The sequence below is a fragment of the Lolium perenne genome, chromosome 2 (genome assembly GCF_019359855.2).
Source record: "Lolium perenne isolate Kyuss_39 chromosome 2, Kyuss_2.0, whole genome shotgun sequence".
Classification (NCBI taxonomy): domain Eukaryota; kingdom Viridiplantae; phylum Streptophyta; class Magnoliopsida; order Poales; family Poaceae; genus Lolium; species Lolium perenne.
In genome coordinates this window covers 53,317,013-53,340,040 of record NC_067245.2, presented here as the reverse complement: position 1 = coordinate 53,340,040, position 23,028 = coordinate 53,317,013, and the positions used below count along the sequence as shown (strand labels likewise).

Here is a 23,028-nt window from a genome sequence, read left to right as displayed (position 1 = left end):
AATATGAACAAATTTGAAAAATTATATTCTCCAAAATTTGAAAAAATAATTTTCAAAAATTATGATTTTTTATATATGAACAATTTTTGAATTCGAACATTTTTAAAATTTGAATTTTATTCAAATTTAATCAATTTTCGAATTTGGACAGTTTTTATATTGAACAATTTCGAATTTGAAAAATATCATATTTAAACAATTTTCGTATTTGAAATTTTTTTATACTTGAACAATTTTCGAATTTGAACAATTTTTATACTTGAAAAAATTTCGTATTTGAAGAATTTTTATACTTGAACAATTTTCGAATTTGAACAATTTTTATACTTGAACAATTTTCGTATTTGATTTTTTTTATATTTGAGAAATTTTCGAATTTGAACAATTTTTATACTTTAACAATTTTCGTATTTGAACTATTTTTATATTGAACAATTTTCAAATTTGAAAAAAATCATAAGTGAACAATTTTCAAATGGAATGTTTTTCGAATTTTTGAGATAGAATATTTTAAATTCTGAACATATTACATTTAAATATATTTCAATTTTAAAAATTTATTAAATCTTAAGAACGAAAAAAGAAACAGAAAAAAAATAACAAAAACAAAAAACAAGAAAACACGAACTGGGCCGACCAGGCCAACCCATACCATGCGCCGCCCCAAAACGTGTTCATACGTTCGAAAATTTGGGCCGTAAAAGGGCTGTGCTCTCGGAGCCCGCACCGGTGAAATATAATCTATTTTTATTTCCGACGGGAGAGAGAGAGGAGGGAGCGAGGGGAGAGGACAGAGTATTTGCCGCCGCACCCAATATAACGACTGGGACGACTCCGGCGATCCCCATAGTCCCCCACCCAAAACCCAATCGAAAGCCCAATTCCATCCTAATCGCCGACCCTGCCTGGGCGCGATGAGTCACTCCGTCATGTTCTCCGGCAATGGCGAGGTGGACGCCTGCGTAGGTGATGCCTCCGGCATTGGCGAGGAGCAAGTCTGCGTGGGCGAGACCTCCGTTAAGGGCGATGACGACGCCTGCAAGGGCGAGGCCTCCGTCGTGCTCTCCGGCAAGAGCAGGAACGCCGTCAAGCGCAGAGGTACGGCGGAGTATCCCTGCGTGAAGCGGCTCCGCGAGCGGCGCCTCCTCTCCTTCCTGCACGACCAAGGCTTCCACGGCGCCTTCCAAGCGTACGTATATGTTTCTTCTTTCTCTTGAGAAATTTGAGATCAATGATGCTGTCCTTTCTCTGAGTCAGGACGCACGCATGTTGGTTTACATCGATCGACCGCTGCTGCAGGCTGGTCGACAAGACTCCGGTGATCTTCAGAGTGCCGCACATACGGCTGCTGGTTGAGCAAGGCCGGTGGGCGGACGCCCTCAGGTACCTAAACGCCTACCTGCCGCCGCTCGTCGAGAATCACACGAGGAGCCGCCGCGCCCAGATCTTCTATAACTTCCTATGGATGCACTACCGCTTCGCCAACGCCGTCGCGGGCAACAGGGAAAACCAGGAGTACCTGGAAAGGCGTTACGGAAAGAACTCGAGGAGCTCCACCCTCGCCGAGCTCAGGTTCCGTCGTATCGCCTACACCATACTTGCCTCAGAGCCCCACCAGCTCGTGGCCACCTACGACTGGAACCAAGTGAGGCAGCACGCGTCGTTTCTAGTCGACTATCTGGCCAACACAACGCCAGAGCTCAGACGCTCAATGCCATTGCCGTCTCGCTACATGATGCCACAGCATGTACTTCCAATTGGATCCGGCCGGTAACTCATCCTTCCAACCTCACTTTAATCCTTTACTTCCTAGCTCATCGATCCACTACGTGGATATACAGTCATCGTGAATTCGCACACTTTATTAATCTCACTTTGGCCCTCCTTCAATTTAACCTTCAAAGTTTGCACTGGAGGGGGCATCGCCTAGTGAAGAAACAAGGTCCCAAGAAGCCAGACACAGAAGCTATCCTAGTGGCCTTGAAGAGGTACTCTATCTTATTACTTGTCTCTAGACGAATTAATAAAACCTCTCTTCAATTCTTTGGGAGCACATTAATTGATTCATTGCCTTGCAGCCTCTACAGGGATCCAAGAGCCGGTATGATATCCACTTCAGGAACAGCTTACGATTAGCCTTTACATTTCACAGTTTGGCAGCTACTAACGGTGCTTTCAATTATTCGGCAGAGTCAAACAATGACGCGCTGGAAATGTTGGTGGATTTCCTTGGTAAAACTAGCCTCTGCTCTTCATGTGTCTTGTATTGCCACGGAGTATTCTGTTTATACTCCACCGTTTGGTTGCTGCGCGAAAAAGAAAACAGTGTTTTTATTGCTGTACTGTTCTGTTTGCACTGATGAACTTGTGTGATCTTCAGATCAAACTTTTCAGGCTGGCCTACGTAGAGGGTGTAATCTAAGTTATGCATCTCAACCAAGTGTAAATGAAGGTAAACTTCAGAATTGATTTGTCCACCACATCTATAGCCTAGTCACTTGCCACTGTCTCAACTTACCATCTGGGCTCTTAACTGGTTGTTTACTCTCATTCAAGTCGATTTTTGGCCATATCTGCACTGTTTTCTTAAGCTACGACACCTGTATATTTTACCATCATGCCCTTCAAGATGCCGTAACTTCCTTAGCATATTTTGTAAGGCAACAAACTCTCTTGTCATTTAACTGAAGTGACTGTAAGTGGTAAAGAAAGAGTACACAGTTATCTTGGCAATTCATAAATCCGTATTTTGATGATGTTCAAATACCGAATGTGCTTCAGCATATCTTCCACTCTCTTGTTCTGGTTGCACGAATCAACAAGGCCCTCTGCCATCCAAAGGCGAACCAACTCATCGAGTAATGGCTTCCACGGCAGGTTGACCAAAATGTTATTGCTTGATGATGCGCTATGGTTTAGATGTTACGGACACGTGCTACCAGATTTTTTTTTAAAAAAAATTACTACTGCTTTCCTCCCATGCATATTACTTGTCACTAATATGGATTTACCTAGATACATTTTAGTTCAAGATACATCCATATAAGCAAACAAGTAATATGGATAGGAGGCCGTACTGAAATTTCCCCTGCCCCTTATTCTAAGAACATTTAAAACATAAATATATTACATTAAAACCAAACATGCCCACGCAGAATGAAGGAGATTTTCTTTTGACCATTTACAAAGTACTGTCTAATAGATTTTACTAAAATTATAACAATGGAAATAATGATGAAGTTACAGCAAAATTAAACAGTGGTTTGGCAATGGAAGCATTTTTAGGGAGGTTTTGTAGTGAATGTTTACCTTCGTTTGAATACTTGCATTCACCATGCTATATTTTGTGCATGTGTATCTTTAAACAATCATGATACTGTGATTGAGAAGATTTTTCTTTAAAATATAAGAGTGCAAATAACGTTCAAATTAAGATCTTGTTAGAAATGAGAACTTTGGGATGCCTTTTTCGCAAAAACGCAAAAGCCTTGCGTTTCGATGCATTGATAGAAAAGAAGGTTATATGTACAAGCCCGAAACCGGACGAACACCACGCCGTACAACTCGATCCAAGAAAAGGAAACCTAGTCTAGGGGAGCAGAAGGCGCACACCCCGGGCTCCCGCGTCCGCCCATTGCCGCGCTTCCGCCACGATATCGTTGAATAGGGTCGTCACCGAAGGCCGCACGTTGTCGAAGACCACCGCGTTTCGATGCTTCCATATCCACCATGCCGTAAGCATGATAACCGACGAAGTGCCTTTGCGTAGCTGGCGAGGGGCGGTCCGCACCGTCAGGGACGAACTTTGGGATGCCTCTGTCGAGCTGATCCCATTTTTGACAGCTGAACACGTTGCAGGTAGTCCTGATGCTCCGGACGTGCGGCCTATGCTCGGCAGCTCCACAGATAATGCTGAAGGCCATGCCACATCAACTGTTCATTTTTCTGGTAAATTATTCCGACACCCTTGCCTGGTTGTAAGTTTGGATAACCATCTGCTCAGTTCGCCAAGTAGCTGAATGCATCATTTGATTATATAGATAGCATGCAGGAATATGTTCCAGTCTCCCAGTAATTTATAACTTGCCATGCTTTTGTATTCTGCCCTTTTGCGCCTTGGTTTTATGATAATACTTTTCAACTTAGGTACCGGGAAGTAATTTTATATTTGGAGTCCTGCACTTGTAGCAACCTAGAACATCACTGCCCCTATTTGTAAGAGGTTATTTTAAAAGATCAGTGTCTAAACATCTTGTCTCCAGTTATCCATATTATCAAGCTTATGTTCATAATTTTGTACTTGTTCAATCTGTGTCTTCCCCTTCTTTAGGTTTTTATCACATGGTTTCCCCACTTTTGTGGTCATTAATTAGAAGATCTAGGCGAAAAATTCTTCCCCTTAAGTTCAGCTTGCAATTATTATTTTGTTGGTTGCTCCGTTAATTGCCTGATGTATTTGCCTAGTATTAGTCCGTTTGAAATTATAAGATGTTTTGGATTTTAATGTGGACTACATTTTTCGATAAATGAAATATATTAATATCAAAAGAAACTAATTACAGCCAGCCTATGCAACAACGCAACACCCTAATGGCAGTATGGATGCACACAACCAAAAAAGAGAAAAGAAAACTAAGAAACAAAAGTCCCGCTACAATATCTCAGGCTTAGTAACAACAATACATCCATCACCAAGACAACACCTGAAATACAAACTCTTCAAAAACGACGCCTCCAAGAAGGGAACAGTGCACCAGCGCCGTCGTCGCCCGATCAAAGATCTTAGGTTTTCACCCTGAAGATAGTCCCGCTCTCAAAAGAATACCTCCAACAAGGTCATTGCCAGACACAACCAGTTAAGGTCAGACCTTGGGTTTTCACCCTGAAAGGTAGGGCTCTGAATTTCACATGTGCTGCCGCCCCCACTTTCATACCACTGCTGCGAAACCCGGAACACCAATCAAGTTCCTCAACATCGTGGAGACTTGAACCTCCTCTAGCTAGTCCCCAATCCAGCCTTCATGATATTCTCTTCTTCTGACTTCACCATGGACCAAAAAGTATCTTGATGTCAACACAGAACAGAGCTTCACCCCGCTCCCTCCGGAACCAAACGGTCGGAATAAAAGCATGGGTGCGCGTGACCGAATACCACCCGATCGTGTGAACTCCACGCAAAAGATGCACTGTTCCATTCGTCGTCGGAGCCTTCCGGAACTCATCACTCTTGCTAGATGAAGAAAGATCGGCATCAGAAAGGTCTTCATCTTCGAGAAAGAAGAACCTTGGACCACCAACATGAAAGTCGGAACGGCCGGCCCCCACGCCCCCACCATGGCTGGGAACCGCGGTCCATCTTCCTCTTCCAACCCGCTCGATGGAGGCCGGCATCCAACAGGAGAGCGGCTACGCACTCCCACGACACGGAGACGGCGGGCTGCTGCCCGCTAGGAAAGCCTGGCCGAGCCTCATTGCCGCCCCCTCGCGACCTTGGATCTTTGCCGCCGCTGGCCGATCTGACGCTGCCATCCTCCTCTTCCCCGCCGAGTTTCACCATGATCCAGATGACGTAGCCGAAGGCCACCGCCACCAAAACCGCCGCCCACCGTCGCCGCCCCTGAAAGACCCCGCCTCCGCGCGAAGGGGAGTCCATAGGGCGCGCCATGATACGTCCAAAACGAATCTACTTTCCCGAACACTTTTGCTATTGTTTTGCCTCTAATTTGTGTATTTTGGATGCAACTAACACGGACTAACGCTGTTTTCAGCAGAACTGCTCTGGTGTCTCGTTTTTGTGCAGAAATCCAACTTTCGGGAAAATCCTCAGAATTTATGCAGAAGGTCCTATTTTCCAAGAATACTGACGGAGCCAGAAGGACAACTCAGGTGGAGGCCCGAGGGCCCCACACCATAGGGCGGCGCGGCCCAGGGGGCGCCCGCGCGGCCATGTGGTGTGGCCCCCTCGGCCGGCCTCCGACGCCCTCCTTCGGACTATTTATCGGCCTCGACCTAAAAACGCACGGGGAGAAGTCGAAGTCGCCAGAAACCCTCCTGAACGCCGCCACATCGCGAAACTCCGTCGCGGGAGCCAGAAGTCTCCGTTCTGGCACTCCGCCGGGACGGGGAATTGGAGGAGATCATCGCCGCCATCACCGCCAACGCCTCTACATCAACCAGCCATGTTTCCCCCATCCATGTGTGAGTAATTCCCCCGCTGTAGGCCGAAGGGGATGGTAGGGATTGGATGAGATTGGTCATGTAATAGCATAAGATTGTTAGGGCATAGTGCCTAGTGTCTGTAATTGGTACTTTTATGATATTGTTGCAACTTGTTATGCTTAATGCTTGTCACTAGGGCCCGAGTGCCATGATCTCAGATCTGAACATGTTATCAATTCATTATGATATTCATTGCTTTATGGTCTTACCTGCAAGTTGTATACACGTATTGTTGTCCGGAACCTAAGGCCCCAAAGTGACAGAAATTGGGACAACCGAAGGGGATGGCGGTGATATGAGGATCACATGTGTTCATGGAGTGTTAATGCTTTGCTCCGGTGCTCTATTAAAAGGAGCACCTTAATTTCCAGTAGATTCCCTAGAGGCCCGGCTGCCACCGGCTGGTAGGACAAAAGATGTTGTGCAAGTTTCTCATTGCGAGCACGTACGACTATAATTGGAACACATGCCTATTGATTGCTTTGTACTTGGACACCGTTTTATTATTATCTGCAAATGCCCTGCTATGATTGTTACATGAGTTTCTCTCATCCATGCAACGCCCGTTCATCCGTCCCCGTGCCTACAGTATTTTAATCCTGCTGTTTACTAAAATCACTACTGCTGTCTTTGTTACTCGTCATTGTTATTTCACTACTGCTACTGCTATAAAACTGTTACTACTGATAAACTCTTGCGAGCAAGTCTGTTTCCAGGTGCAGCTGAATTGACAACTCCGCTGTTAAGGCTTCCAAGTGTTCTTTGTCTCCCCTTGTGTCGAATCAATAAATTGGGTTTTACTTCCCTCGAAGACTGTTGCGATCCCCTATACTTGTGGGTCATCAAGACTATTTTCTGGCGCCGTTGCCGGGGAGCATAGCTTTATTTGGAAGTTCACTTGGATTAATATTGTTCGCTGCAAATTCTCCATCATGGGTAAACCTCGCGATACTAAGGTCGCCATATTACCATCCACTACAAGAAAAGGTACAATTCTGAATACCTCCGCTACACTTGATTCACCATCTGTGATTGATAAACTTGTTTCACCGCCACATGCTTCACATGCGGGTACTTCTGCTGAATCTGAAAACTCTCATAATATTGATAATATTTCTGCTGTGCTTGATGATAGTGGTTCATTGGAATCTTTTCTAGATGCTACAATTGCTAGGTCTAGACAAATTGAAAATACTGAAACTCCTAATGCTACTACACCTGTTAATTCACCTAAACTTGATTATTTTAGTGATGATCCTGATGAAGATTATGTGGAGCTTAATGATGATTTTATTGAAAAATGCAATGCTACTACTGATGCAAGAAAAATTAAAAAGTTGCTTGCAGAACATGCTGTTAGATATAAACTGTCTCCTGATCCTAAATTTGCCACATCTCCTATAAACATTAAGGATAAAGATTATGATTTTTCTCTTGATCTATCTCATATAGCTATTGTTGAGAAAACACCCTTTTGTGGTACTGAAAAAGAAAGTGTTGTTGAACACATGATTGAGTTATCCACTCTAAGTAGCTTGTTTTCTGATGATGTCAAGATGCGTACTTACTTTGTTGCTAAAATCTTTCCATTCTCATTAAAGGATGACGCTAAAACTTGGTATAATAGTTTGCCACCTAATTCTATTAAAAGTCCAAAAGAATTGCTTGATGTTTTCTTCCGTAAATACTTTCCTGCTAGTGCTCAACATATTGCTTTGCAGAGAATTTATAATTTTAACCAGGAGGATTGAGAGAAATTGCCTGAGGCTTGGGCGAGATTTTGCTCTCTTATTAGAGCTCGGCCTGACCATGATTTGGAAAAGCATGATTTACTTGATATATTTTATAGCGGACTAACCATTGAGTCTAGGGCATACCTGGATAGTTGTACTGGTTGTGTTTTCAGGAAAAGAATTCGAGACGACGCTGAAGAATTATTGGCTAAAATAGGCCGGAATCATGATGATTGGACTACGCCTGAACCAACTTCAACGCCAATATTGAAGAAGAGGGGTATGATTAAATTAAATGATGAAGATATGAGGGAAGCCAAGAAGTCTCTCAAGGAGAAAGGTATTAAATCTGAAGATGTGAAGAATCTTCCTCCCATAGAAGATATATGTGAGATAATTCCCCCTTCATCCATGATTGAGGTAAACTCCCTTCAACGCTTTACTAGGGAAGATATTCCGTATTCGAAACCTCCTGCACAATGCTTAGATGAGTTTGATAATTATATTGTTAAGCAAGAAAATTTTAATATGAGAGTAGAGAATCATTTAATGGAAAATTCTCGAGCTATTAGTGAATTGCATGATATTGTAGAAAGAACCTCCAATGATGTTAAGATGCTTGTTAAACATTTTCATATGGTTCAAACTCAAATTGATCAACTCACTAAAGGGCAAAATGACTTATTGGGGAATAATTCTAAAGAGAAACAGGCTTATGAAGTAACAACTAGAGGTGGTGTCTCTACCCGGGATCCTCTATATCCTGAAGGGCATCCCAAAAGAATTGAACAAGATTCTCAACGCATTGAACCTAGTGCTCCTTCTAAGAAGAAAAAGAAGAAGAAACATAAAAATGTTGTAGAATCCTCTGAACCTGTTAATGATCCTAATAGTATTTCTATTTCTGATGCTGAAACTGAAAGTGGTAATGAACATGATAAAGATAATGATAAGAATGATGCTTCTGATAAAGAAGAGGTTGAAGAAGAACCTGAAAAGCATGCTAAAAATAAAAAGTACACTAAAGAAGATTTTATTGCTGAGAAACATGGTAATGAAAGAGAACCTTGGGTTCAAAAGCAAATGCCTTTTCCTGCTAAGAAACTGAAATCAAAGGAAGAAGAACACTATAATAAATTTTGTGATTGGATGAAACCTTTATTCTTGCAAATCCCTTTGACTGATGCTATTAAATTGCCTCCTTATTCAAAGTATATGAAAGATATTGTTACTAACAAAAGGAAAATCCCCAATGAGGAAATTTCCACTATGCTTGCTAATTACTCTTTCAATGGCAAAGTTCCAAAGAAGTTGGGCGACCCAGGTATACCTACTATTCCTTGTTCTATTAAGAATAATTATGTTAAAACTGCTCTATGTGACTTGGGAGCCGGTGTTAGTGTTATGCCTTTTTCTCTTTATAAGAGACTTTATTTAGATAAGTTGATACCTACTGATATATCTTTGCAAATGGCTGATAAATCTACTGCTATTCCTGTTGGTATATGTGAGGATGTTCCTGTTCAAGTTACTACTAACTGCTTGATATTAACTGATTTTGTTGTGTTGGAAATGCCTGAAGATGATAATATGTCTATTATTCTTGGGAGACCTTTTCTTAACACCATAGGGCTGTTATTGATTGCAATAAAGGGAAGGTTACTTTTAATGTTGATGATAAGGAGCATACCGTCTATTTCCCCAAGAAGATTGATAAAGTATGTGGAGTCAATACTATTTTTAATGTGAGAACTATCAAAGTGGGAACTATTGATTGTCCTATATATGAGCCTAAGGAAGAATATCAAACTCTCGTGATTGGATTCATATCAATACAATTCAAGGTAACATGATTGATTTGAGGTTTATTTCTTCTTATGCTATGTAAAATTTATTTGGTGGCAAGACTTGATCAACCTTGTTAACGAATACTTTTTATATGCATAGAGGAGGTAAACAACATCTCTTTCTTCCTCCACTTGCTTTAGTTGCTGTAGCATTTTTAATTTGCAAAGTTCCTTAGTTAATTGGAGATTTCAAAATTTTCCTGGCCAGTAATAATAAACTAAATACCCAGAAATGTGCATTTTTCAAAGTTTTCAAAAATTCACAAAAATTATACCGTTGGTCCTATTTTTCGACGAGGCACCTGGGAGCACCAGAGGATGACCTGTGGGGCACCACAGGGTGCCACACCACAGGCCGGCGCGGCCAAGGAGGGGGGCGCGCCACCCTGTGGTGTGGGCCCCTCCTTGCCCCACTACTTCATCTCTTTCTCCCAGCATCTTCTCTCTCCCGAAAAAACTCGCACCAGGTTCCTCTCACTCACGTTTTTGCTCAAGAACTCCAGATTTCTCGATCTCTTTGCTCAGCCCAGATTTCTGTCTGAAATTTGGCACATTTGCTCTTCGGTATGTGACTCCTCCACCTATCCAAGTAGAATTTTGTTTGGTTGAGTATATCTTGAATATTTTGCTGTTGTAGGTAACATGTTTAGTGAGCTTGCATGCTTGTTCTAAGTTGTATAAACTAGTTTTGATGCATGATTAGTACTCTAGCAAGTTCCTATAGTAGTTCCCCTTGATTATAAGTCACCAAATCAAATTTTTATATTGTTTGTTGAAAATTTCAGAGAAGAGATGAAGAAGTTCAACTTTGGAGAGTTGTTCAAGAAAGGAACAACCAGCACCGGTAGGCCTTCTAGGGCCGCCACCCGGCTTAGGCGATCATACAATGAGGATATCATCGCGCCTAGCTTCACGCCCGAAGAGGACAACGGGGCTCCTAACGCTTCATTTTTTCCATGCTATGATTTTCTGAGAAATGCAGGGATATTGGATGATTTCTTCACCCTTGTCAATAGGGCGGGCTTAACCACCTACGTGGAAGACGAAAGGGAGCAATACTATATGCTCACCAAAATTTTCGTCGAGAGCTTCAGGTTCAACAACACGCAATACGAGCCGACAGTTGCATTCAAGATCTATGGTAATCCTGTTACTATGGAATTGGAAGATTTTTGTCGTGCATTGGATATTGCCCCTGTAGGTACAACAAGTAGGATTGATGACAACCCCCGGGACTTGTTGGAGCTCTATCGAGGGATCACCGATGATGATTGTCGCACCATTCAGCGTGGCAAGATAAGGAACATTCAACTCCCCGCCATTAAGTATTTTGCATATTATATTGCTACTAGCGTTCTTGGTAGGGAGAACACTAGCAATATTTCTAGTTACCATCTTGCTTTCTTGAATATTGCACTTACTGGTCGGACATCTTATCACCTTGGTTCTCTTATTGCTCACCGCCTGTCTAATAGGGGGCCTATTTTTGGAGGAACTATTGCACTGCGCGTTTTAACATATTTAAGACTTCCTCTTGATCCTAATGATGTGCCATTGATCCCTAGGAGACTCGATATTGCTGCTATGAAGAGTCATCATTTTGTTACCGCTGATTCTACTTTAGATAATATGGTCTATAGAATGTTGTTTGCTGACGGGGATGAGAAGGAAATCCCTCTCCCCCAACCAGGTTTGTTCAGTATTGACAGGCAATCATGGTCTTGCACTAAGGAGGAGGTGGATGAACATATGAAGATACAAGACTTCCACCAGCAGCATGACTCCGAGGACGCCGAGGCCTCCCACGACTACACCGTCATGTATCCGGGTGCTTCCTCTAGCACATGCCCGGAATATGATCCATCTTCGTCGTACTACGGAGATACTACCTCATGGTCTCGATGGGAATGAACTCCACTTAGGCCAAAAGCCTAAGCTTGGGGGGAGGTATACCGGCATCACTCATTCTTTGCATATTAAGATTGCTGGATACTTGTACATACTTGTTTAGTCTCTTTGAGTGGTTTTCTAATAAGAGGGAGATGATATTTGGGGAAGTGCTGCCTGAAAACAGATTCTGGACTGTTACTAGAAAAATTCGTGCGCACAGCCAGAACGTTATTTTGAGCTGCCAATTTTTGTGCAGGTTCCCCAGGTTGTTATCTAACTTTCATTAGTTGAACACTTTTCGAGCTGAGCAACGTAAGATTTTTGTAAAAATCGATTTCTGTACTGCTGTCAGGTTTTGGCAGATTTCTGCCATCTCGCTTTTCTGTGTTTCTTCTAGTTTGCTATTTCTTGTTTTTGCTTTGTTTCCTTTCTTAAAACACAAAAAGACCAAAAATATTTCTGTTGTTTCTCTTCATCATTTGTTTTCTTTGGTTTCTTGCATTTGTTTCGCTTTATTTGCTATTGCGAGTTTGCTATAAGAAAACCCAAAAAGATTTTGCTTTGTTTGTTTGTTTCCTTTTGTTCTTGTTCTCAAATTCGAAAACACCAAAAATATATGCTGTTCTTCTTTGGTTTGTAAAGTTCATTATGAGTTCAATGGTCTTCGGTGGCTGGAGCGTGGTTTTCATTTTATATTATTCAAGCTACACAAGTGAAAGGCAATAATGACGATCTACGACAATTGGATTGTGGTGAGAGGCTGGTATGAACTCTATTTGTTTTCATTTTTGTACATATACTCATCCATGTGAGCATGCTTAGTTGGTTCATGTGAGGTATATGTTATTTGAGAAAGTCTAGTAGTTTATGATCTCTCATGTTTAGCTCCAATTTATTAATATGAGTAGCATGTCATGGATGTTTGCTTGCATTGTTTTATTCATAAGTAAGTATGGCATTGTGGTGTCCTCCTCTGAATAATTCATTTATATCGACTTGGCACATGCTCACGCATGTATATGACTGAACCAAAGTCAATTAAGCCTCGATGATTTATATTGCTTCAGAGTTCTTGTATCACTTTTATGCCTCCGTTAATTTATTTTGCCGCAAGCATGATTATGACAGTTACTGCTCTCTTGATTTGTCGCTCCCTAGTCTTTTGCTAGCCTTCACTTGTACTGAGCGGGAACGCTGCTCGTGCTTCCAAACACCTGAAAACCAAGTTGTTCCAAAGTGTCCACCATAAATACCTATGCATGGCATTTCAAACCATTCAAATTAAATTCTCATGCGCTACCTTTAAAAACCTTCGAAATGCTTCTCAATTTGTGTTTATGTTTCATAGCTCATGAGGAAGTATGTGGTGTTTAGCTTTCAACCTTGTCATTTACTTTTGACGGACTCTCATATGGACTAGTGGCACATCCGCTTATCCAATAATTTTGCAAAAAGAGCTGGCAATGGGATTCCCAGTCCCGAATTAATTAACTTAAATAGACACTCCTCCATGGTTTGTGATTGATGGACGGCACCCGAAGGATTCGGTTAGCTATGGCTTGTGTAAGCAAAGGTTGGGGGGAGTGTCATCATCATAATAAAACTAAAATAAAAAGGCACTCCTTCATGGTATGAGATTGTTGGCAGGCACCCGAGGATTCGGTTAGCCATGGTTTGTGTAAGAAAGGTTGGAAGGAGTGCCACATAAACATGCAAATAATTCATGGGAGCCGCTCTTGAGAGTCCGGTTGGCGAGGTAGTTAGTGTACCCATTACCATTCGTTGACAACAACAAACACCTCTCAAAATAATTTTACTCCTGTCTTTATAAAAATGAAAAGCTCTAGCGCATGTTAATCCCTGCTTCCCTCTGCGAAGGGTCAATCTTTTACTTCTATGTTGTGTCTCCATTATTTCTTTGAGCACTATCTTGAGAGCACAACTGTCATTCTTAGTATAATATGCTTGTCTCAAAATATGATTGATTGTGGTATAACTTTGATGCTTTTATCTTTGACAATCACTACTTCTAGTCTTTCTATGAACTCCAGAGGTGCCTGGGCATTTATGTTTTGCCGATCAAATACGGGCAAGCGAGATACCACTTTATCATACTCTCTTATGAACATTGCAATCCTGCTTACATACATGATTCATGATGCTTATTATTAATTGTTGGTACCTCTCCATGATTGACATAGCTGTTAGATGATCCTATTTGCATATATCTCATTATGAACTGCTTAAGTATTAGCCATAGCATGAGAATATATACATCATATGAGCAAATGTGTTCGTGAAAGTTCTTTTATCGCTCAGTTGTTAACTGAATTGCTTGAGGACAAGCAATAAGCTAAGCTTGGGGGGAGTTGATACGTCCAAAACGTATCTACTTTCTCGAACACTTTTGCTATTGTTTTGCTTCTAATTTGTGTATTTTGGATGCAACTAACACGGACTAACGCTGTTTTCAGCAGAACTGCTCTGGTGTCTCGTTTTTGTGCAGAAATCCAACTTTCGGGAAAATCCTCGGAATTTATGCAGAAGGCCCTATTTTCCAAGAATACTGACGGAGCCAGAAGGACAACTCAGGTGGAGGCCCGAGGGCCCCACACCATAGGGCGGCGCGGCCCAGGGGGGGCCAGCGCGGCCATGTGGTGTGGCCCCCTCGGCCGGCCTCCGATGCCCTCCTTCGGACTATTTATCGGCCTCGACCTAAAAACACACGGGGAGAAGTCGAAGTCGCCAGAAACCCTCCAGAACGCCGCCACATCGCGAAACTCCGTCGCGGGAGCCAGAAGTCTCCGTTCTGGCACTCCGCCGGGACGGGGAATTGGAGGAGATCATCGCCGCCATCACCGCCAACGCCTCTACATCAACCAACCATGTTTCCCCCATCCATGTGTGAGTAATTCCCCCGCTGTAGGCCGAAGGGGATGGTAGGGATTGGATGAGATTGGTCATGTAATAGCATAAAATTGTTAGGGCATAGTGCCTAGTGTCCGTAATTGGTACTTTGATGATATTGTTGCAACTTGTTATGCTTAATGCTTGTCACTAGGGCCCGAGTGCCATGATCTCAGATCTGAACATGTTATTGTTTCATCAAGATATTCATTGTTTATGGTCTTACCTATAAGTTGTATACACATGTCACTGTCCGGAACCGATGGCCCCGAAGTGACAGAAATCGGGACAACCGGAGGGGATGGTAGTGATGTGAGGATCACATGTGTTCACGGAGTGTTAATGCTTTGCTCCGGTACTCTATTAAAAGGAGTACCTTAATATCCAGTAGTTTCCCTTGAGGCCCGGCTGCCACCGGCTGGTAGGACAAAAGATATTGTGCAAGTTTCTCATTGCGAGCACGTACGACTATAATTGGAACACATGCCTATTGATTGCTTTGTACTTGGACACCGTTTTATTATTATCTGCAAATGCCCTGCTATGATTGTTACATGAGTTTCTCTCATCCATGCAACGCCCGTTCATCCGTCCCCGTGCCTACAGTATTTTAATCCTGCTGTTTACTAAAATCACTACTGCTGTCTTTGTTACTCTGCTGTTATTTCACTACTGCTATCGCTATAAAACTGTTACTATCGATAAACTCTTGCGAGCAAGTCTGTTTCCAGGTGCAGCTGAATTGACAACTCCGCTGTTAAGGCTTCCAAGTGTTCTTTGTCTCCCCTTGTGTCGAATCAATAAATTGGGTTTTACTTCCCTCGAAGACTGTTGCGATCCCCTATACTTGTGGGTCATCACGCCACCACCGCCCCTCCTTTGGCAACCGGGTGCGGCTGCCACCGCCGACCCCGATGGCGGCAGCGGTCCGGAGGAGGAAGATCGGCCGGCTTTTTTTTCTAGGGTTTGGGTCGCCCGGGGCTAATTGACTCGACAACAATCAACCGCTGCCCCAATGTGGACTACATAAGAACCGAAATGAGTGAAAAGATACATTGAAATATGTCTAGATACATACGATTCGGAAAAAGCTAAACATCTTATAATTCGGAATGAAGGAAGTAGTTCATAACTGTGCTCTTTTATTAGGCTTGATGTTGTTTGCAGTTCATCAATGTTTGGTTACCTGCTGCATTTCCTAACTGCCAGAGTCGTTGCAGTTGCTCCATTTTTCAAGTTAATTTCTGGTGGTTGGAAAGTTCATTCTCAAAACCTTGGAATCTCACCAGTGACGAATGAAGGTAATTTAGTTGAACAATCCGGTTAAATGATATTTTAATCTTCCTAGTTACAGTTTCATCAATGTTTCTGCACATATATTTTCCACATAATGTGGTAGATACCTATTTCATTCGATTTTTTCAGGATTACATTTGCATCTGTGCACGGAAAGTTAACATATATGCAAATGTTGTTTTTAGCACTATATAGATTCTTCTGACAATTAACAAATGTGATCATTACAAACTAATGAAACCTAATGTAGCTCTTACTCTTCTTTCAAATGTGTGCATACCCTTTCTTCCCCCGTGGTCCTTGAAATGCTAACCTTTCGAGAACATAAGGCGTAAAAGTTTAGTCAAGTTATGTTATGCTTTGATAGTACTTGATCCAGTGATGATCCTTGAGACTTGAGAGTAATCTTTCTTGGGCAGGCGCAGATAAGGGTTTAATACAAACAAGTTATCATACTAAGAACCCAGGAGGATCGACAACTGTTGAGGATGATAGTTATTGAACAAGAAAGTAACGGACAGCTGGGTCGTTTGGTGAAGCGAGCTCGGCAAGACTGAGTGTTTGGTCTGAATTGTGCATGGTTGAACAATAGCTTCAATAAACCATATGCTTTCCTTAATAGAAGTCGTCTGTCATGTGACAATGTTATCTTTTAAATGTACATGACCACTAGTAGAGGTCATTTTTTAGTTGATAAGTTGCTTGGATTGCATGTTTTGAGAAGAATCATTGGTATTGCATCGTAGATATAGTTGGTTTTCAGATGCTGCGCCAGATCTGGTGGGCGGCGGCTGGCCTTCTGCGCCGCCATCAATGGCACACATCTTCATGCCCCGTACCCGTCCGTCCTCAAAAGGCCACTAGCAACATCTTGACATTTCCCACACACCCCTAGCCGCGCTTGCACCCAAACAAACCAATGGCATAGCGCGCCTCCGCAATGCCATGTGCAAGAAGAGGAACGACCATGAGGCAGGACCGTCGCAGCTGGCGGAGGAGAAGCAGCGGATGAGGGTCCCCCTTCTTGCCCCCATCACGCGGTTGTTCTATACGAACTGGATGCCGTGCGACCGCTGGGGCGAAGTGCAGCTGCCTGGCAATCTCGAACGTCGTCGACCTGACCTAGGTGCCTAGCGATGGCGAGGAGTAGGCTAGGGTTAGGGTTGCCTGCTTTATGTTTTCATGTTTTATATTTTTAATATTATGTAAATTATTTTACTTAAATGAAAAATGTGGAAACCGTAAAATGTGTTTTGCCATTAGGGGCACCCACAGACGAAAATGATAGGCCCCGCGATCACCTTTTTGCGTCTGAAATGTAGCGGGGCCGGTAGAGATGCTCTTAACGTCTAACTTTATCATTGCCATTTTGTGGAGCTTTTAATCCACGGCGAAAAAGCATGGCCGGCAATCGATGGATCGATCGTTTCAAGGAAAGATGAAGAGAAGCGAATCGTACGTCAGCACTTTGAAGTTTGAAAAGGCTGCCAACATATCACACCCATCACATATATGGTTGCCTCCGTCATCCTTTCCTTTCCTCTGTTGGATATAGCTAGCTGTATGAAAGGATGCAGGAAGCCAGGAATATCAACTTCTCCGAGCTGATCGCACGCGACACGCATCCATGTTCCTCTTTCTGATCAATGCTCAACATATAGGCTTGGCGAGGCAATCAATGCTCAAATGTTCCTCTTTCCGATCAATGCTCGACCTTGTAATCTTTCTGTGAAGAAACCGTGTGCCGCGTTACTCTAAGTTGGTCAGCTAACATAATGTAAGCTTGTTTGTTCAGCACACGCTGCGAGAGTAAGAATTGTGGGCTCGGATATATGAGCTTTTTACCGAGCCATATCCTGTAGGCGGTCGACACGTATCGCTCCAACTTTTTGTTCCTTTCTTCCCACTGCACTGCCCTTCCAAATCAGTCAAACGCAGGTCGTCTCCTCTCGCGCGTCCAGCTCCAGTAGACGCTCACTTAGCTACCTCCTCTTGTGTTGCGCGCGCCCGCGATGGCCGCACTGTTCGTGCTAGTTCTTGTGCTCGCAGTATCTGGATGCGCCGCCGGCGACGACGAGGCCATGCTGCCCCGGCTCAAGCTCCGAGACGTGTCCATGAACGGCTGCGGGAACTTCGTGAGCCTCCTCAACGTGACGGCCAACGCGAGCGACATCTCCCACTCCCAGCGGCGCATCCTCGTCGGTCGCGGCGGAGGGCTCACGGTCTTCTGCCCGGACGAGGCGTGGCAGGGGCTCGTGGACCTCATGTCCAAGAACGGCTGCGGGAGCTTCGCGGGCCTCCTCTCCGCTACGGCGAGCGCGGCCGAGATCTTCCACGAGCACCTCCTCGGCGGCGGCGGGCTCACGGTCTTCTGCCCCGACGACAAGGCCGTCGCCGCGTTCGACCCCACGTTCCGAAGCCTCGCCGCGGGTGACCGGGTAGCCGTCCTTCTCTACCATGGCGTGGCGGCGTGCTACGGCAGGGAGCGGTTCAAGGGGTTCAACTATGTGTCGGTGCACACGCTGGCGGAGGACGCGGCGACGAAGAAGAACCAAGCCATAACAGTCCGCGACGAAGGGGGCGCGCTCGCGCTGTGGCCGGCGCCGCCGTCGTACCCGAACGGCGGTGCATGGGTGACCAAGACGGCGTCGGAGGAGGCCCCGCTCGCCGTGTACGTGGTGGACACCGTGCTGCTGCCGAGCACGGTGGCGTGCATCGGGTATCTGGGCTGGCTGCGCTGCTCCATCGCCCCCTTCTCGGACTGGATTATGCCGATCTGCATCATGTCTTCCGCAGGGGGGCTGGTGGGCGCCCTGCTCGGAGTTCTTATCGCCGAATTCCTCATCCCCATCGACTGAGGCAGCTAGCAGGGATGCACGGAAGACACCCTGTTCCATGAAGAGGTGTTTATCTTGTGGAATTTTACGCAGCTGCACCTGCATTAGTGTGCATACTAGGCTTTGCATGGCACCGTATGTGTACATGTGCTGGACTTGGTACACAATTAAGCCATTCTAGAATTAGAGAAAAATCGAGGCTACATTTTACAATTAAGCCATTCTAGAATTAGAAAAAGAAACCATTCCTCCTTTTGCGATCTGATTTCGAAATTCAAAAACAGCATCAACTGACTCGCCTCCCTGTTCGAGAACTCGACCTGCTCCACATGATCAGCTGATGGCCTACACGTTGGAAAGCTCCATCTGCTCCAACTCTCACGTCACAGTCGTGGCCGGAAGAGGAGCCTCTTCTTTGATCGCGGCTTATGTTCTTTATTTCTTGATAGACAGATTTAACTGATAAATTAATTATGATTAATAACAAATTACCAAGTTGTTATGAGCCTTGTTTTGGCAAAAATCAAATTAGCCTTTTTTTGGAACGTAATACATGTCTTACTTATAGAATAAAGATCAAGCCATGTAAACATCAACATGACAAAACTGAAAAGATAGGAGAACCCTAACTTATGCAAAAAAGAAACCCTCATCTACAAAGGAAAATTTAGACCAAAGAAAACCCTAAGCAACATATCAATGTGTGCCACTCGCCTTCGGCGCCAACCGTGGCGGCCACCAAACGTAAAGTGGAGAGATTACCTTTTCACCTGAGCTCGAAGCGGGTCTATCGCTGATCAGCAACTTTGCTGACCTCCAAAGTACATAGCTTGCTAACAACACATCCATTGCCATTGCAAGAATCTGGCTAGGGCAGCACACCAAATACGCCATCAAACTCCATATCTTGCACCCCCGCGCGATGACGTCAGAGGAGAAAACTAGGCCTGGCAAACAAGAAGTTGAAAGCCACTTCTTGGGCTTGGCCACATGTACCGAAGGGGAGGCTTAATTTATGCCCCACTAAAAATACCAACATTAAAGCATCTCCAACCGCCTTCGTATATTTGGCTAGAATTGTTATAAAAAGAAAACTTGTATATTGGTTCCAAATTGTGGCTCCAGCACCTTCGTATAAATGGTCCACACCAATTTTTTTTACCAAATTTGGTATATTGGACCCTACACTTGATATATTTGCAAAGTCTAGTGTGACTTCGTGTATCTCCCGGAAGAGCCAAACTGTGATTTTTTTTTTGAAAAAAATCAAACCTGAAACCTTTTAGATTATAAGAAATATATAAATTGGAAAAAATACACAAATTTGAAAATTTTCTTGTATTTGAAAATTTTCTCAAATTTAAAATGTACTCGAATTGAAAATTGCTTGAATTTAAAATTTCTTAAATTTGAAATTTGCTCCAATTTAAATTTTGCTTGAATCTGAAAATTTGCTCGAATTAGAAAAATATGTTAAAAATAGAAAAAAGCAGAAAAAGGAAAAACGGAAAAACCAAAAGAAAGAAAAAACTGAAAGAAAAAAGAGAAAACGAAAACCAACAGAAAATTGAAAGAACCAGAAATGAACCATAGAAAAAAAAGCCCGAACCAGAAGGGCTACAACCCGCTCGCTCTAGCGCTCGCGCGTGCATTAATCCGCCGCGCTACCGGGCTGGAATAGAGATTGGCGAGAGAGAGGGCAGCGAGGGGAGGAGATTCCTATACGTCGACCAGGTCGGCGGCTTCTCCGCGCCGCACATCTTGGCCGGGTTTGGGCCAGGCCTATTTAACAATTTTTTCCTTAATTAGTCCGGTTTCCTAGTCGAGTTTTCTATTCCGAATTTTCTTTTTATTGTTTGGTTTTCTATTTCACCGGTTTCAAGATTTAAAAAATATTTAAATTTAAAATGTTCAATTTTCGTAAATTTCCATTTTTTCAAATTTTCGAATATTTTAAAATATTGAAAATATTCATATATGGAAATTGTTCAATTTTTTAAAATATGAAGATTTAAAACGGTTCAATTATAAAATGTTCAATTTTCGAAATATTCAGATTTGAAATTTTGTTCAAATTTCGAAAATAGTCAGGTTTAAAATTTGTAGAAATTTTGAAAATGTTTAGTTTTAAAATTTGTTTAAATTTAAAAATGTTAAAATTAAAATGTTATATTTCTTTTTCAGAAATAATCAGATTTCTGTAAAACAGAAAAAAAAATAGAAAAAGGAAAAGAAGATATTACCTGATCCAGCTCCAGTAGACGCTCACTTAGCTATCTCCTCTTGTGTCGCGCGCGAGCGATGGCCACACTGTTTGCGCTACTTCAGTACTTCTTGTGCTCGCCGTATCTGGAGGTGCCGCCGGCGACGACGACGCCATGCTGCCCCAGCTCAAGCTCCGAGACGTGTCCATGAACGGCTGCGGGAGCTTCGTGAGCCTCCTCAACGTGACGGCCAACGCGACCGACACATCCCACTTCCAACGGCGCATCCTCCTCGGTGGCGGCGGCGGGTTCGCGGTCTTCTGCCCAGACGTCGCGTGGCAGGGGCTCGTGGGCCTCATGTCCAAGAACGGCTGCGGGAGCTTCGCGGGCCTCCTCTCCGCGACGGCGAGCGCGGCCGAGATCTTACACGAGCACCTCCTCGGCGGCGGCGGGCTCACGGTCTTCTGCCCCGACGACAAGGCCGTGGCCTCGTTCGACCCCACGTTCCGAAGCCTCGCCGCCGACGACCGGGTGTCCGTCCTGCTGTACCATGGCGTGGCGGCGTGCTACGGCAGGGAGCGGTTCAAGGGGTTCAACTGTGTGTCGGTGCACACGCTGGCGGAGGACGCGGCGACGATGGATGCGTCTGGTCGGGCCCGAACGCGAACGCGAACGCGAACGGACCCTCCTCTCCTCCTCGGCCCAACCAAAACGCCCCACTCGAATCCATCCCCATTTCGTTCTCCCCCAACCAACTCCGATTCTGCCACAAGTCCGTCCCACCTGGTGACGGTTTCCGTAATTACCGGTTAGGCGATTGAAGGGCGATTTCGCGGAGACCCCGTCTCTTGGGTTCTAGCCGCCACCGTCGCAAAGTTCGTCGTCGCCGTCGACAGTAGCCAACCAATTCAAACCTCTCGTATTGCTCTTGTGGTTCCCTGTTAAGGGCCGCCGGGAGCTTCTGTTTTTTTCCCGTCCCAACACCATAAGCCTCTCGTACGATCTAGGGCGTGCGACCGTAATACATTTTCTGTCCCTAGTTGGAGTTCTTGTGGATCTGTGACGGTTCAGTATGGCGAGTCTTGAAGGTGTCGAAGGGCTGATGAAGAAACTACAGTTGTCGGAGGTTGAGAAGCGAGGATTGAAGTTGGGGTGGTCAAGTGGAGATCAGGTGGGGTTGATTGAGCCAAAGGCCATAGGAAAGCTTCTTTCAGAGAAACTAGCGTTTGCAGAGGGACTGAAAGATGCCTTGGGAAGTATCTGGTGTCCCATAAGAGGTATATCATGCAAAACCATGGGCGAGAATGTGTTCTTATTTACTTTTCATCAAGCTAGTGGGAAGAGAAAGGCTGTAGAGGATGGGCCGTGGATGTTTAATGATGAACTGCTAGTCATGGAGGAATTTGATGAGAACAAATCTGTGGAGGAGTACAATTTTGAAAGCATTCCCATCTGGGTACGTATTTTCAATCTACCCTTGGGCAGGATGAATAGAGATACTGGTGAAGCTATGGGTGATGTGATAGGGAAGTTTATAGAGGTTGAGGTTGGGGATGATGGAATGGCTTTTGGTCAGTATCTTAGAGTGAAAGTCCGAATGATGATCGACAAGCCGCTGATGAGGGGAATGATAATCCAAGTAGGGGAGAATGGAAGGGAAAAGTGGTGCAGATTTGAGTATGAATATCTACCAGATTTTTGTTTCACATGTGGTATCTTAGGACACACTGCTAAGGGTTGCTCTATTCAGTTAAAAAAGGGGGAGGTGCAGCAATATGGCAATTGGCTTAAATGTGTTCCTAGAGGCAAGGCTATACGGTCCGGAAACAGACTTTCTAAGGGGAGTAACCGATACAATGACCCACGTAACTTCAGCAATTTTGGAAGTAAGGGGAGTGGCTCCGGCAGTGAAAGCCTCTCGTGGCGGAAGGAGAGTATAGAGAAAAATAGCCAGATGTTGAGACCTGGAGGTTCTGAAAAAGAGAGGACCGGCCAATTGAAGTTGACTTCAGATGGGGATGCGATAGCAGCAGACGGGGGTAATGTCAAAATACAGCAATCCGTTATTTGTATGAATAAGGATGTCAACGAGGTA

General features: G+C 44.0%; 2 protein-coding genes across 2 annotated transcripts; both read left to right on the top strand.

Annotated features, from left to right (window-relative positions):
* The first annotated feature begins 850 nt into the window (after positions 1-850).
* Positions 851-4,075, top strand: LOC127328576 (uncharacterized). The gene is made up of 8 exons (XM_051355168.2): positions 851-1,189; positions 1,300-1,770; positions 1,905-1,988; positions 2,079-2,101; positions 2,191-2,232; positions 2,381-2,452; positions 3,859-3,948; positions 4,041-4,075. The coding sequence occupies exons 1-8, from the start codon at positions 915-917 to the stop codon at positions 4,073-4,075; spliced, it is 1,092 nt and encodes a 363-aa protein (XP_051211128.1). The 5' UTR covers positions 851-914.
* A 13,829-nt stretch (positions 4,076-17,904) lies between these two features.
* LOC127330015 (fasciclin-like arabinogalactan protein 2) lies at positions 17,905-18,934 on the top strand. Its single transcript, XM_051356384.2, has one exon. The coding sequence runs from the start codon at positions 17,905-17,907 to the stop codon at positions 18,748-18,750; it is 846 nt and encodes a 281-aa protein (XP_051212344.1). The 3' UTR covers positions 18,751-18,934.
* The last annotated feature ends 4,094 nt before the right edge of the window (positions 18,935-23,028 follow it).